This window comes from Peromyscus maniculatus, chromosome 14 (genome assembly GCF_049852395.1).
Source record: "Peromyscus maniculatus bairdii isolate BWxNUB_F1_BW_parent chromosome 14, HU_Pman_BW_mat_3.1, whole genome shotgun sequence".
Classification (NCBI taxonomy): Eukaryota; Metazoa; Chordata; class Mammalia; order Rodentia; family Cricetidae; genus Peromyscus; species Peromyscus maniculatus.
In genome coordinates, this window is record NC_134865.1 from 57,415,345 (window position 1) to 57,431,822 (window position 16,478).

The following is a 16,478-nucleotide window of genomic DNA, read 5'->3' on the forward strand; positions in this document are numbered from 1 at the left end:
CCAGTGTAGGCGATATGACAAGGACAGTAATCCAAGCTCTGGTACCGACTGGGGGGGGGGGGGGCAGACCCATCAGCCAATGGTACAGTACAGAGCCGCAGACAGACCACCACACATGTCCCCAGCTGATTTTTGACAAAGATGTCAAAGCCCTATCTATGAAGGAAAGACAACCCTCTTAACATATGGTCTGTCGGCAACCAGAGAGCTTCAAGAAAGAAAAAAAAATAAAAAATAAAAAAACCTTGACATAAATCTCACATACAAAAATTAACTAAAAATGGAGCATAGCTTTAACATAAAATGTGAAATAATGAAACTTTTAGAAAAACCAATGGAGAAAAATCTTTAGGATCTGGAATTAGCCAGAGATCTTAGACATTAAAAGCATGATCGTGAAAGGAAAGAAACTTTATTGATATTAAAAATATTTTCACGCCGGGCGGTGGTGGCGCACGCCTTTAATCCCAGCACTTGGGAGGCAGAGGCAGGCGGATCTCTGTGAGTTCGAGGCCAGCCTGGACTACCAAGTGAGTTCCAGGAAAGGCGCAAAGCTACACAGAGAAACCCTGTCTCGAAAAACCAAAAAAAAAAAATGTTTTCACATCATGGGATATCCTATTAGAACGAAAAGAAAAGCCAGATTTTAAATGTTTGACAAGGGACTAGTGCATAGAATTTATCTTAAAAGGCTCTCGCCGGGTGGTGGCGGCAGCGCACGTCTTTAATCCCAGCACTTGGGAGGTAGAGCCAGGTGGATCTCTGTGAGTTCAAGGTCAGCCTGGTCTACAGAATGAGTTTCAGTACAGCCAGGGCTGAACTGAGAAACCCTGTCTTGAAAAAGCAAAACCAAACCAAACCAAAAGAAAAAACCCTCAAGATTTGATTATCAAATACGTTCGTAACTACATTCCAGGGCATTTCCTTGAGAAATGAAAACTTACTTTCACACAAAAAAGATGTACATGAATGTAAATAGCAGCTGTGTTGATAATAGTTAAGAACAGGAAACCGCCGGGCAGTGGTGGCGCACACCTTTAATCCCAGCACTCGGGAGGCAGAGCCAGGAGGATCTCTGTGAGTTCGAGGCCAGCCTGGGCTACCAAGTGAGCTCCAGGAAAGGCGCAAAGCTACACAGAGAAACCCTGTCTCAAAAAACCAAAAAAAAAGAACAGGAAACCACCAGTGTGTCCTTCAATGGGTGAACAGTTAAACAGATAACTATACCACTGAACAGTACCCACAAAGTGGAACCAACTAGATGAATCTCCGAAATTCAGCCAGCCTTGAGAAGTTGCTCAGTATGAGTCTAACACCCTCTAACACCCTTCAAATAACCTAGTATAGAAACTTGCTTTGGCTTTGGGACTGTGGTTTGAGACAGGGTCTGGCCAAGGAAGACCTAGAACTTCTGATTCCCTGCCTCTACCTCCTGAGTGCCCGCACTACAGATCATTGCTGACATGGGTTACCATATCTGGTTTTTGTAAAAGAAATGGAAAATAGGCCGGGTGATGGTGGGGCACGCCTTTAATCCCAGCACTCAGGAGGCAGAGCCAGGTGGATCTCTGTGAGTCCGAGGCCAGCCTGGTCTACAAAGTGAGATCCAGGACAGGCTCCAAAACTATACAGAGAAACCCTATCTGGAAAACCTCCCCACCCCCACCCCCCAAAAGGTAAATAGATTACTGGTTTCCCAGGGTTCGGAAACCAGTCTGTGGAAGAAGATGAGTGTAGATAGCTACAGAAGGTAATACAAGGGAGGAGCTGTATGATGGCAGAAATGCTCTGTGCCCTTTAAAAAAACAAACAAACAAACTTAACAATTTTTACTTTATTTTATGTGTATGCATGCTTTGCCTGAATGGATGTTTGTGCACCATGTGCATGCCTGGTGCTCATGGAGGCAGAAGAGGTTGTAGGATGCCCTGGAACTGGAGTTACAAGATGGTTGTGAGCTGCCATGGGGTGGCTGGGAATTAAAGCTGGATCCTCTGGAACAGCAGCCAGTGCTCTTAACCACTGAGCCATCTCTCCAGCCCCATGTTCTGTACCAATCACAGTACTAACTGTATTAATGTCAGAAACATCACCAATACGCTACAATCTGAAAGATGTTACCAATGGAAAACTAGGTAGGAGTATACCCGATCTCTTATTTATCATGCATGTGAATACAGAATCCTCAGAAGTTTAATTTGGAACAGAGATGGTATGTAAGGATATAAATAGTTCTCCACTGGTGGGAAGAAGAATGTGCAATTCAGGTGGAAAGCGTCTGTGTGGGCGGCATTCAGGCAAAGGAGGCTGACCGGTGCAGACACTTGTTCCGTCTTCCCTGCTCTAGACAGACAGAGTTAGGGCCAGTCAATAGAGACTCGGTAATCTCCCTAAGACTTCAGTCATTAGGTGTGACCTCCAAAAGGACCTATCATTTTTATGGATACCAAATTAGCCAATACCTAATGACATCTCCAAAACAATTCCAGGAGAGCATAAAGCACAGAAGGACTCCAACACACTAAACACTGATGTTGTAGAACTAAGAGTCAAGAGTTAGAAATCACAGTTTGGACCTCAATGTCAGTGAGCATGTGTTATCTGGCATAAAGGCATGATCGTGGGCAGGTGCTCTTCAGTGTGAAGTAAAATACATATTGACAGTACCAGTGGATGTGGGCCAAGGTGCTTTTACTTGAAAAGTCTTTTAAAAAAATTAAAAAATGTACCTCCTTTCTATTCTGGTATCCTTGGCCCTTAAGAGCCTATCAGACTGACTGCTCAGCAATTTCTTCCTAGAGAAATAAAAACACATGCCCACACAGACCCATACACAGATGCCAAAAAGACCGCAAAAGCATTACTATTTTCCTCATTTGAAAAGAAAACATTGCCTCCAAGCCTGCTGACCTGAGTGTGATCCCCAGAACCCACATGGAAGAAGGAAAGAACTGACTCTACAAGCTATCTCTGACCTCTACACGCACACCGTGGCCTAGACATGTTCCCCCACAATAAATGGTGGTAGGTAGATAGGTAGAGATAGATAGATAGATAGATAGATAGATAGATAGATAGATAGATAGATAGACAGATAGATGGGTGGGTGGACGGACGGACAGATGGACAGACAGACAAGAACATGTACGAAAATGTTCACAGTAGTCTTCCTCTTGTTAGTCTAGAAGCAGCATGGAAAGAAATAATGCAGATGTCCATAGCTTACAAAAAGACAAACAACACATGGCATATTACTTGTCAAGTAAAAGAAAGAAGAACTAAACATGATAGAGCATGGATAAACCTGAAAAGCATTACATTAGGTCAAACAAGTCAAAAAAGGCCTCATATTTTATGATTGTGCTGATAGACCCTCCAGAGAAGGCAGCTCCAGAGCAAGAGACTAGAGGCTGTAGTTGGGGTTTGGCAACAATGTTGCTAATAGGTCTGGAGTTCCTCAGTGCCGTAATGAAAATGAATGTGGTGATATCTGCTGAGCAATCAATTTTACACCCCATTGCATTTTAAATTGATGAATTTTGTGGCCTGGGAACATAATCTCAATATTAAGTGTTATTTTTTTAAGGAACTGGGAGTCCTGTTCAGTGGCAGAGCCCATGCTTGGCATGGGCCCTGGATCCCACCCCACCCCACCCCACCCGAAAGGACAAAAAAGCACAAAGAAGGGACCAGGGAGTAAAGGGAGAAACCAAGAATGAACCAAGAACCCACCAGGTTGAAAAATTTTGTAGTAGGGACTATAGGCCACATTTAATCCACCGAGCTTCACAGTGATCTCATAACGTCCAGCCTTGCGCACAGTGAAGGCCACCTTTACGACGTTGGAATTTGGCTCCTGGAGGACTTCCTGGGTCACCGGAATTTCCACTGCTAGTTCGACGTGAGAGATGTGAACTCGCAGTCCCACAGGCCGATGTGCGGGGAAAGGCTGTCCGTTCTTATAGAACAACTGCACAGGAGGAGAGGGTGGGCGCCCGTTAGTGAAACTGAGGCAAAGAACCACTTCCCACATGATCAGAGTGCGGGCAGGGGAAGCAGCTGGCCAAGGTCGGTCACACTGGTAAACCCCAGTGCCTGCCTGCTCCGTTCAGGTCTGCTCTTAGGAACCCAGTGAGAGGCTATCATACACACAAGGGAAACCGTGAAATCATGGACAAGTTCTTGGCCTGTTTGGAGGACAGGGCAGCAGCATACAGCACGGAGTCAAGAACAGGCCCACTTCAACCCGAGCTTTCTGAACGGGAACCGCTGCCTCCTCAGGGTTCCCAGCACGATTCTACGGCCAACACTAAGCCAAGTGTGAGGCAGTTAGCCAACAGCACAGCATCCAGCATTGGCCCCGAGAAAGGAGGCACCGGCAAAGGTTGAGGGATTCAGACTCACTGGGCAAACTGAATCCGACCTAGTGGAGAGGGCGCTGTACGGGTTGTTAAGTTTCTTTAAAGTGCCAGAGAGTAAATGTTTATGGCTCTGTGGACCATATACAACCACCCTAATTATACAAATGAAAGGCAGCTGAAGGACAAATGAGCATGGCTGTGTTCTAATGAAAAGGCATTTACAATGCTAGGCGGTCAGAGTGGCGCACGCCTTTAATCCCAGAATCTGGGAGACAGAAGCAGGTGCATCTCTGCGCATTCAAAGCCAGCCTGGTCCACATAGTGAGTTCCAGGACAGCCAGAGCTACGGAGTGAGACCCTGTCTCTAAAACAACAATAACAAAGGAGGAGGAGGAGGAAAGAAAAAAGGAAAGGAGGAGGAAGAAGAGAGGAGGAGGAGGAGGCGGCGGCGGCGGCAGCGTTTACAGAAACGGGCTTGCTTGGGCTTTCAGGCTAGATCTACTAATTCCTGATCTACAACACCTCCTTCCACACTTCCTTCTTCTCTTGTGTTTCTTCTCCCTCCCATTTGAGACAAGGTTACACAATACAGCTCTAGAACTATGTAGACCAGGCTGGCCCAGAACTCAGAGATCTGCCCACCTCTGCTTCCTCAGTGCTGGGATTAAAGACGTTTGTTTTGGGCTTTTAATTTTTGAGCCAGAGTCCCATACAGCGTAGGATGGCTTTGAACTCCCTATGTAGACAAGGATGACATTGAACTCCTGATCCTCCCACGTGCTGGCATCATAGTAGTGCAAATCCAACCAGCCTCAATACTGCTTTTCTTATTAGGCTTTACACTTCATCATAGCCGTGTACCCAGTAAACCAAAAGAATAGGAAAAGTCAAGGCTCTTCAGATATTAACAATCCCCAAGTTCCTGGGAGGGACTGAAAAACAAGGGAAAATGTTAGCATCAGCCTGCACCACCAAGACAGCACTGTGCCCTGGAAAGCAAGTGACTCAGAAACCACTATGGGTACGGAGACAGAAACATTCCCTTACATGCACTCGGAAGGCCATGCTGTGGCCCACCTCATAGGGGTCCTTCCAATCCCAGGACACTTTGCAGGACCGGGGATCCAGGTAATTTCCCCGCACGTAGTCATAAATGGTCCGGTCCCCGCGGCGCTCACGGTCTTCATTCTGAAGAAAGCTGACTACACGTGCGGCAAGCTCAAGGAGGAACTTAATTGTGAAGAAGAATGCAACCACAGACACTGTGATTCCACCTGTGTAGAAGAGAAGCACACCACCTGCCAGTTACACACGACAGCTTCCACAGCACATGTGGTCAGCCTCCAAAGCTTACAGGACGTCTAGATGAGTCTGCAACATTGTAAAAACAAACACTAGACCAGGTAAAGAGAGAAACTTCTAGACCAGGAGTAGGTAACTCCAGTATTTGGGGCAGATCCCACACACTGCCAGTTTTCCGTAAATAAAGTTATGCTGGGACATTGCCTCACCCTGTCCTAAACAAACTGGCAGCTTGTGCACCACCCGGGCAGGGCTGGGAATTGGAAGAATACTAAATGTTTTTCAGAACGGGAGCACATTTGCTCTCCTGCCTTTACAAGAAGTCTGCTGACCCGTTCTACTCCAGGACACCCACACAACGCCCCCCACCTTCCCGCCTGTGCTGCCCCCCCCCCCCAGAAGCAGTCAAATCCACGTGCTCTTTGGCACTCTCCATTTGGAAGCCTTCCACGAGCCCCAGCAGTTAGGGGTTCCTTCTCTTGGGCTTCCTCAAACTTCTTCCTCCTTGTCCACCCCCCCCCTTCATAGTGTGAACTCCTTAAAGGCAGATTTTTGTCTTGATTTGGACTTTACAGTAAACACTGTCTGGCACAGACTGTGACTACTCAATAAATATTTCCCAAATGAATGAACTTCTCTGCCAACTGTGTGAAGGTACCTTCTGGCACAAGTGAAAATATTTCTAGCTCCATTTTCAAGGAGAAGGAAGAGAGATAAGGAGGCAAATGGGAACTAGACAACAATAGTGAAAAGACAAGCACAAGAACTTTCTCTCACATACCAATAACGTAAAACATCAGGTCTCTTCAACGCCGACGGACAGCCCAGGATCACAGCTGCAACTGCAAAACAGAGTGTGGTCAGTGTCCCCAACCCTCTTAAAGCCACCTAGGGTGGAAGGGAAGGAGAGCGTAAGGCTTAAGCCAGCCTGCTCTAGTCTAGTGCCTTGACACCCCCGTCCTCTCTGCCAAGCTTGACAGGGGCGATGCCATGGGTCACACAAATATAGTGAGGTCACAGCACTCCCTACAAAGGTTAGAATCTACTGACCACTCTCGGAACACCACAAGCAGCCTCCTGCTTTAGGCTAATGACAAAATGAAATTAGACAGCTTTCATCTTCAGACTCTGGGTTCCCAAGACAGTTTCCTTCTTCCATGCAAAGCGGTACTAGTTAACGCAAGGAAAGAAGATAATGCAATGCTTCCCCTGAATGCTATTTGCCCTCCAAAAGTAATTCAGCTAAGTAGAAACAGCTAGATAAACTGAAGATTTTTTTTTTTTACAAGTAAACATGGTCACCGTGTTGGCATTATGTAACTAAAATGAACTCTGGGTCATCCCGAGAATAAGCAGTGGGTACAGAGAAGTCATTCCCGACATTACCAAACCACACAAACTAACAGGCCCTCAGGAAGATGACTTCAACAGAAGGCTGGGGAGAGGAACAAGGGAGAAGGGATGGCACCTTCATCCTAAGTGGTGTCCACTAAGGCCCGAGTCAGAGGGGACATTTCCACTGCCATTCAACTTGTCGTCCCCCCACCGCCCCTTTTCTACAGCAGCACCCAGCACTTACTACTTAGAGACAGGACTTACCGAAATATTTCTGGACTCAGATCTTGGCGGGCACAAAACAGCTTTGAAAAGGGGACAGGAAAGCAAACGCCTGTGTGCTTTTCCATCTGATTGTGCTTAAGTTTTTAAGAGTGAGAGAGGAGACCCAAGTACTTGGGAGGCTGAGACAGGAGGACCGCCAACAGTTCAAGACCCCGTCTCAAGACCCAAACCAAAGGTGCTGAGGAGCATGAGGACCTGAAGTCTGATGCCCCAGGACCCCTGCTAAGCAGGTGTGCGAGAAGCAGCCATGACAGGACTCCTTGAGCTCGTGGGCCAGCTGGTAGAGCAAAATCAACTCCAAGGATCAGTGAGAACTGCTGTCTCAGAAAGTGACATGAAGAACAACTGAGAAAGACACCCAATGTCAACTTCTGGCCTCCCCTGAATGCATGTATGTGCAAGGGCACCTGCACACATATGTATGGACACACTGAACGTGTACAGACACACATAATGGAGACAGAAAACGCCCCCTCCCAGGTCCTGTGTCAATAATACATTAAATGAAACCTCCAGAGAGAGTAACTTAAGGAATGACCATCTCGACTTTCCCAGGAATTCCTGTAGATGAGTCTAAAGTGCTGCTAGAAAAGAAAGCCACAAAGGAACAGCGGAACTGTCAGCACGGGCAGTCTCGGGTATTCCCCAAGACGCTCTAGATGTCTCTATAGACGACCTGGGGCCCAAAGCCTGAGACTACAATTACTGCGCCTCCTTGCAAACACTCGCTCCTCTCTGGGGACTCTATGTAGAAAAGCTGTCACCGTGTGGCTTACAAGCCTCTCTCTGCACCTTCCAGGCTATACTAGATGGTTCCATGGCATCAAACCGGGAGTTTAGCTGTCTGAGGTACTTCTAAAACGGGTGGCCACCCAATGTGAAGCTGGATGCCAAACTTCCAGGCCTGGAGGAAGCTGTGGCATCTGACAAAAGTGAAATGCATGTGGCTGATGACATTGTCATCTCAAGCCTCTTGATCCTTGGAGGAGACTTACAGCTTGGACACGGAGCAGGCAACTCTCACCCTCCTCCAACGAGTGCAACCCTCCCTCCGTGAGGCAGCTGGCAAACAGGCAGGGCAGAGCTCTGACTACCTGCACCACCTTGTGAGCGTCACAATTTTTGTGCTGTTGTAACCAGTTAAGACTTAGTGTTTGCTGTCACCTCCTTTAGCGAGTGACTCTGGTATAACTCTCCATGGCGATGACAGGTTGACAACCAGAGAGCCTAACAAATAGTAAGATACAGAGGAACACAGCAGGTGCCTTGATCCTTGAGTTAAGACTCACAAGTTCAAACTGTGACCCTGGCCAAGCCATCTCCTCTTTGTGCCAGTTCTCTGTCAAATGGGGAGAATACTCACATGTCTATTTGCATGATGTGAGAATTTAGTGTTAGGCTAGAACTATGCCTGGAACACAGTAAGTTTTCACAGTCTTTGCCTTTTTGAACCCTTGGTCATTATCTCCCCCTATTCATTTATGTCTCAACCAAATGATTAGTACTGTCTTTTACATCACTTAGCCCTTTTTCAGCAAGTCATTTCTTCATCTCTACCACAATCCTCTTTGCAGCTCACACCCCAGGACCAATGACCACTTTTTCCCAACGACTCTCCTCCTCTCAGAACACATGAGTCAGGAACTAACTCTGTCACTTCCTCACCCATTGGTCTGACCTTTATAAACCACCCCTGATCTAGCATCACAGCTCAAAACCTTCCCTAAAATACTCACCCTTCTCCAAGATTTCCCCAAGGTCACATTCTGAACGTGTAATCCTCTACATCGTCTCCCTTTCTCCTTCCTCCTTAATGTTGTTACCCAGCCTCCCTGGCTCTCAGGGGTTCTCTCTGCCCCAACTGTCCTGTTACACCCTATATTGCTCTCCTCAACCATATCTCATACACTCACTCATCATTTCCCCTCATTATCCATTCTACGTTGCCCAGTCGGATCCTTTATACGCGCACATCCACACCCTGAAATGTCCTGTCTCCACGCCTTTTCAAAGCCATCTCCTGGTAGAGCAAACCTGGTCAAAAGCCCACGACTGAGGTCACAGACCCCGGCAGAGAAGCTACTGCATTGTTGAGCTACATGGACACATTGTGTCTGTTAAATGGCCTTCTAAAGAACTGGTTATATTCACAGGCTGCTGCTGTTGTCACCTGTGGTTATGAGAGCCTTCTATTTGCTGTGGGCAGGGGTAACTGTAGACTCACAGCTGGTCAAATTGATAAGAAGAGTGACGTGAATGTTCAACAATAAATGGGACATTGGCATCACCCTATTCAAGGCTCAAGGAGCACTGGAGAAGAGAAGGCCAAAGAATTTAAGAGCCAAGGATGGAGTGAAGTGGTGGGATGCTGTCTTCTAGACATGACATGAACTCGAAGGAGCTGTGATTACCTGTATAAGACCTGCACAAGATAGAGCCTGTTAATATCCTATCATGGAGAAGGGATGAACTCATGAGGCCCTGCCCCTTCCTGAGGATTGATAGGTAGTCTTCAGTGACACAGCCACTGATAAAGTACCTATGCTCCTGCAAATATAGTCAAAATGTATTACACACACACGTAATATATACATTTTGACTATATTAAAATATAATATATTTCTCGGCATAGTTTTGGTGCCCGTCCTGGATCTTGCTCTGTAAACCAGGCTGGCCTCAAACTCACAGAGATCCGCCTGGTTCTGCCTCCCGAGTGCTGGGATTAAAGGCGTGAGCCACCACCACCTGGTTATATACACATATTTAATTAATTTATGCCAATAACTTTTTTTAAAGTCATGTCCACTGTCTATACATTCTCCCATTTTCAGTTTTCATCCATGGACTACTTCTGAATTTGTACTTAACGTTTTAAAATTTGTTTTATGGCATTTACATTCTTTTATTCCTGTTTTATTTTTCATTTAAAAAAAAAGACCTAATATGAGACAAAAACTAACCTTTTTATTCTTTTGTTTTGGTTTGGTTTTTTGAGACAGGGTTTCTCTGTGTAGTGCAGGCTGTCCTGGAGCTCACTTTGTAGATCAGGCTAGCCTCAAACTCACAAAGATCCACCTTCCCAAGTGCTGGGATTAAAGGTGTGCGCCACCACCCAGCTGACAAAAACTAATCTTAAAACTTCTCCTATGGGAGCCAAAGTTGGCTTAGTTGGTATCTGGTTTGAGTCCCCAGAACCCATGTAAAAAAGCCTGAAACCCCAGCCCTGCTCAGGGCAGAGACAAGCGGATCTCCAAAGCTCACTGGCTAGTCATCCTAGCCAAATTGATAACAAGCTTCAGGTTCAGTGAGAGAGTCTGACTGAAAAAAATAGAGGTGAAAAGTGATCAAGGAAAGACGCTTTTCAACCGTGGGCCTTCTTCACAAGTGTACACACGTGATGGATTTGTATCAGCATACACATACATAACAATAACACATACCAAAAAATATTTAAATCCTCACCCAGTGTAACAGTAGGTAGAAACCACAATAAATATGACTAAAGTATTGGTTAGATGGTATCATCAAATGTCTGTTCTTCCCTTTGTTCAGATGCCTATGGTTCAAGAGTTTCACAGATGGACCTTCCTTTAGATACAGTTTAGTTCTGTTAGCTGTAGTTCTGCAATGGAAACCAGGCCTCAAGCATTAAGCAGAGATCTACCACTAAGCTACACTCCTAACCCTAATACTGTTTTTGTTTTTGTTGTTGTTGCTTTTTATCTTATTGGGGGTGTGTGTTTGTTTTTGTTCTTTGTTTTTAGACAGGGTCTTTCTACATAGCCCTAGCTGAACTTTATCAACCAGGCTGACTTCAAGCTCACAAAGATCCGACTGCCTCTGCCTCCTGAGTACTGGGATTAAAATTGTGTGAGACCACACTCGGCCCCAATACAGTTTTAAAACATCTATTTCATTACCAATATATTCACTTGAACCAATATATTTATTTAAGCTCTTTTAGATCCCAAATGACTAATTTAATTAGCTCAGTAAGTATATCAAATGTTCACAAGGAGGGCCGTGGGTTCTCTCTCCAACATGCTCCTTTCTACAACAGTCTGTGTCTACAGCAGTCTGTCTCCACCTTCTGCTGCTCCCACTCTCTGCAAACTACACTGGACCCTTTCCACTCTAATCCAAGCATAGAGAAACACGGTAAGCATACTGCTCCACCAGTTTACTTCCCCGCCTTAGCCGATACTCCTCTCTTCCAGGATCCTTGCCCTTCCTTATACGGTCTCACAAACCACGACACTCTAAGCTCAGGGAGCAGCAGGAGTACTCATAAACTAGTAACTCACAGGTATGGACAACCTGCAGCTTGTGGGCCACACGCAGCCCAGGATAGCTCTCAATTTGGCCCAACACAAAACCTTTAATCTACTTAAGCATTATGAGATTTTTTTTTTTTTTTCCTTATTGGTAACTCAACTGCACAGTTCTAGAGTATGACCTTTGTAAATGACCAGATTGTGTCACAATATTGAAAGGTTGTACTTGTCCCAGGGAATGAGGGTTTCTCTAGTACTAAGTATTCAGGCTAGCCATTGCCCAATGGGCTTTTCATATCTTTTTTTTTTTTTTTTTTTTTTTTGGGTTTTTCGAGACAGGGTTTCTCTGTGTAGTTTTAATGCCTGTCCTGGAATTCACTCTGCAGACCAGGCTAGCCTTGAACTCACAGAGAGCCACCTGCCTCTGCCTCCCAAGTGCTGGGATTAAAGGCGTGCGCCACCACCGCCCGGCTTTTCATATCTTATCCTAAGTACCTTAACTGTGATCACAAGATAAACACTATTATTCTCATTTCACAGGTAAAGCAAACAAACAACAGAAAAACTGGGCTTAGAAAAGTACATTTGCAGCCAGACAGTGGTGGTGCACGCCATTAATCCCAGCACTAGGGAGGGAAAGGCAGGCGGATCTCTGTGAGTTCGAGGCCAGCCTGGTCTACCAAGTGAGTTCCAGGATAGCCAAGGATACACAGAGAAAACCTGTCTCAAAAAACCAAAAGGGAAGAAAAAAGAAAAAGAAAGGAAGAAAAGTCAAGTTGCTGAGATTCTCTCTCCCACAATGGTTTGAGTTACAGGCCCACGTCTAACTGAAGCCCCCAGCTTTGAACCCGTAATGCTGAATCATGAAAAAGAACAAAGTCACAGGAAGAGCCAAGTATCTGAGAAAAAAGATTTAAGAACACAAATTAGCAATTAAGAGAGAGAGAGAGAGAGAGAGAGAGAGAGAGAGAGAGAGAGAGAGAGAGAGAGAGAAAAGGCACCCAATCTAATAGTAAGGAATCTCACAGCAAAGCTAAAATTAGGACTACAAGCTCCTCCAGCTTTTTGTTATCTTTTGAAGTAAAACCAATGTTCGGCAACACGAAGTGGAACGCAGTGCCAACTCTAGCAGAGAAACATCACTCACTGACTACAGGGTCCTGGCAAGTTCCTTAATTCTAGAGCACTTGCGCTCCCAGAAAAGGGAGGAGATGCTGAAAATACCTAACTTCAGGAAATGCTGACAGACAGACATAGTCTAAAGTTTACAACATCCAATACATTTCAGCCCCATCACTGAAGATCAGTTGTAAAAAGGGTCATTTTTCAAAAAGGAAGAATTCGTTTCTTTATATTAAAACCTGCTCTGCCAGTCAAACCTCACTGCCACCCATGCTTCCCCTGCATCTTTTGCTGAAGAGGCCGAGGGTCTGCTCACTGACCCATGATTGACATCCCAAAGTCTCAGAACAATCTATTGCCTCAGTGTTGAGATCAGGCCCTGTCCTGTCCTATTAGTCCATGTTGTATAAAAGTGGTTGTTCAGTCTGTGGCCTGCCTAAGAAACTCCCCAGTGTTACAAGCAGCAGTAACCCCGTTTTGAGGATGGAGGACGACTGTGGCTTGGTGGGCATGTCAACAACCACGTGTCCAGCACCACCCACAAGCATAGTCCGTCCGATACATAACTTATTCCTCAAAGTAGAAAGAGTGCCCCCCCCTATAAATTTATTCAATTCCCTGGACTGTAGGACCACATGTGTGGAAGTGAGTCTATTAGGAAACACAGGAGTTTATAAGGCACAGCAGGAGAGACTGAGGAAAGGGTGCAGCTCTCTCATCTGAACTTCATAAAGAGGAAGACAACTAACTGCAACCTGTCATCTGACTATGCATTGTGCGTGTGCGTGTGCGCGTGCGTGTGTGTGTGTGTGTGTGTGTGTGTGTGTGTGTGTGTATCTATTGAGAGACAGAGTTTATTTCATGTACAATGTGTGATCTGAGAGTAAACATTAGTAATTAAGACTGAAGAAGGGAACCTGTGTTTGTCTTGGCCAGCTATCAATGAAAGCGGGTCTGCTTGGCAAATGGTTGCCAACAAAACCACTGTACAATGTGAACTGACTGTTCTCCAATCAAAGGACACTGTAGAAAGGTGCTTGCCTGTGTTTTGACACAGTGCACTTAGTAACACTCACCTTGAAACGAGGGCCCATGTTCTAAGAACCAAGTCATTCACCAAAGCAGTTAACTTTTGGCTCCTTACACTTGTCTTCTAACTTGCACAAGAAAAAAAAAAAAAAGCAAAAAGTCACCAGAAAGGACCTGTCCAGCAGATGTTCATTGAGGTTATGTGTGTCCCAATAAGCAAAGAGTCAGGGTTTCTACATAGAAGCAGTTGATTCTGAGGTGCAGAAATACAATCCAAGAATATATCATCCCTGGACTTCTCTAGTGCAAGACGAAACCAAGCACAGAAGATGCATCCAGTCTGGTATACCAGGGTCCTCCTATAAAGAAAAAAGAGCAAGTGCAGTAAGTTTTTGTTTCTGAAACAGATTTCATAATCCACGCACACACACCTCCCCCAAACAACCCAGCAACAGAGGAGCTACAACATGCAGCAAGTTCACCCCAAGTCACTGAGTGTTGGTAAATCCTGACCAAGCTTTCCAACAGAAACTCCATAGTACTGAAGCTACTCCCACCCCACAAGGGCACCCTCGCTGCCTGCAAGCATGTCACTCCCTGCAAGCTCCAGCACTTGAGATGCGGTCTTTCAGCGAGGTAAGGTAGGGTACAGACTTAAAGCGGCTCCTCCCAGCCTCAGGCCTAGCTGCAGCTCAACGGGGCTGGGACACAGCGTGGGAAGCACGTGGAGAGAACCCAGATGGACGCACAGCAGAGGCACAGAAACGACTCACTCCTCAGCTGGCAAGAAGAAGCAGAGCTTCAGAGCCGCATCTACCGGCCCCACAGGCTACCTCCTCTGCACCCATGCCCACAGGTCCAAGACATGGTGAAAGATGATATTATGGGGGCCGGAGAGATGGCTCAACAGTTAAGAGTACTGGCCACTCTGGCCGTTCTTCCAAAGGACTCCGGTTCAATTCCCAGCACCCACATGGCAGCTCACCACTCTCTGTAACTCCAGTTCCAGGGGATGTGACCTCTTCACACAGACATACATGCAAGCAAAACCCCAATGTACATTTTTTAAAAATGACATTATCACTAAATTTTAAAAATCTGGCTAGGTGTGGTAGTACATGCCTGTAATCCCAGCACTTGGGAGGCTAAGGCAGGAGGATCATGAGTTCAAGACCAAAAAAGGGAGTGAGGAGCTGTAAAATCTGCTCCTGTAAGTCAAGGAAGGGAGAAATCTGTCAACTTTCATAATAAATTACCAAGTAAAGTCAGTTCACAACTCTCAAAGACATTCAGGGACCAGATGTAGTAGAAGGGGCCTTACATACACGGGGGTATACATACATGAAGAGCTACTATAAAGCAGATGAAAACAGGCTACTCATCAGTAAATGGCAAGAGATAAGCTCACCAATGGCACAAACACTATCAGCACTTCCTAACTCACAACACAGATACAGCTCTCTTTAAACACAGGCACAGGACTCTTCATCCTGACTTTAACAGTCCAGGACATAAAGGGCAAGGTATGTTCTCAGTTACTCACAAAAAGTAGCAGACAGTCTGGCCTTACAGGCCACATTTTTAGTGACTGTTTTCCCATCTTTCCACTGAGGGAAAACAAGGGAGAAAATACAAAGTGCTAAACAAACCAGAACAGAAGGACTGGAGGCCAGCAGATCAAATAAGTTGGCAGACTTCTATAATTAAAACTGAGTAAGTCTATGCATGCATTTTAACACATGGTGATGGGCTTGCCAAGTACATGAGCCAAAACATGGGTCAACCAGCAACTGGAACCAGTTTAAAGGATCTACAAACAAGGGAATAGTTATGTAAACTATTAAAGATCCTCATGATAGAATGTTATACGATAATTTAAAAATGAAACTTTTGAGAACAAAACACCAGATTGGGAAATGCTCACAAATAAAGTATTAAATGAAAAAGCAAGCACAACACTGCTCATACATTACAAGCCCAGTCTCAGAAACAGCATTATATAATGATACAATGATTTACAAATGGTGGTTGGAGAGATTCCTCAGTTGATTAAGAATGATTGCTGATCTTGCAAAGGACCTAACTTGGGTTCCCAGCACTCACACTGGGCAGCTCACAACCACCGGTAACTCCAGATCCAGGGATCTGACACCCTCTTCTGGTGTCCACAGATACACACATACAGGTTGAGAACGGCTGAGATAGTATCTCATGTAGTGCAGAGTAACCCTAAACTCACTGTGTAGCCAAGGATGGCCTTGATCTGATTTTCTTGCTTTTACCTCCCAAGCTCTGCCCAACAGAGGTACTGGAGACTGAACTCAGATCCTCTGGAAAAGCAGTAGAACACACTCTTCACCACGGAGACAGCTCTCCAGCCCCAGTTTTCCAGATTTTTAACAAAACAAAGCCATGTAAAAGTTTCTATTTCTGGAGAACATTTAATTTGGGGGACCTATTTTCTTTAACAGGGGGATAGAGAATAGGCAAATTATCTTTTTGGGTTTCTGTTTCTTCTTTGTTTCTTCTTTTGGAGATAGGGTCTCCTGGAGCCCAGCGTGGCCTCAAACTCACTGTATAGTCAACAATGACTGAACTTTCCCTCCTGTCCCTGCCTCCCAGAGCTGGGATTACAAGCAAATACCACCTGCTGGGTTGAAGTTACCTTTTTTTCAAATAATGAAGTGGTATAAAAAAGTTACAATAATGCCGGGCGGTGGTGGCGCACGCCTTTAATCCCAGCACTCGGGAGGCAGAGCCAGGCGGATCT

The 16,478-nt window shown here is 45.5% G+C and overlaps 1 protein-coding gene across 6 annotated transcripts in view; it reads right to left on the reverse strand.

Annotated features, from left to right (window-relative positions):
* The window catches only part of Arel1 (apoptosis resistant E3 ubiquitin protein ligase 1), a 51,127-nt gene that overhangs the window by 17,108 nt on the left and 17,541 nt on the right, over positions 1–16,478 (reverse strand). For 2 of the 6 annotated variants that reach the window (XR_013044416.1, XM_076551076.1), the window contains exons 1-3: positions 6,445–6,653; positions 5,439–5,635; positions 3,733–3,970 (exon numbers count right to left, since the gene is read on the reverse strand). Coding sequence is in view for 4 of the 6 variants with exons in the window: in XM_076551076.1 (XP_076407191.1) it covers positions 3,733–3,970; positions 5,439–5,635; positions 6,445–6,460 (451 nt within the window). In the remaining 2 variants the exon portion in view is untranslated. Of the gene's footprint in view, positions 1–3,732; positions 3,971–5,408; positions 5,636–6,444; positions 6,663–13,755; positions 14,068–16,478 lie in introns of those variants that run through there. The other 4 variants (XM_006982843.4, XM_006982844.4, XR_013044415.1 and 1 more) reach the window with 4 other exon arrangements.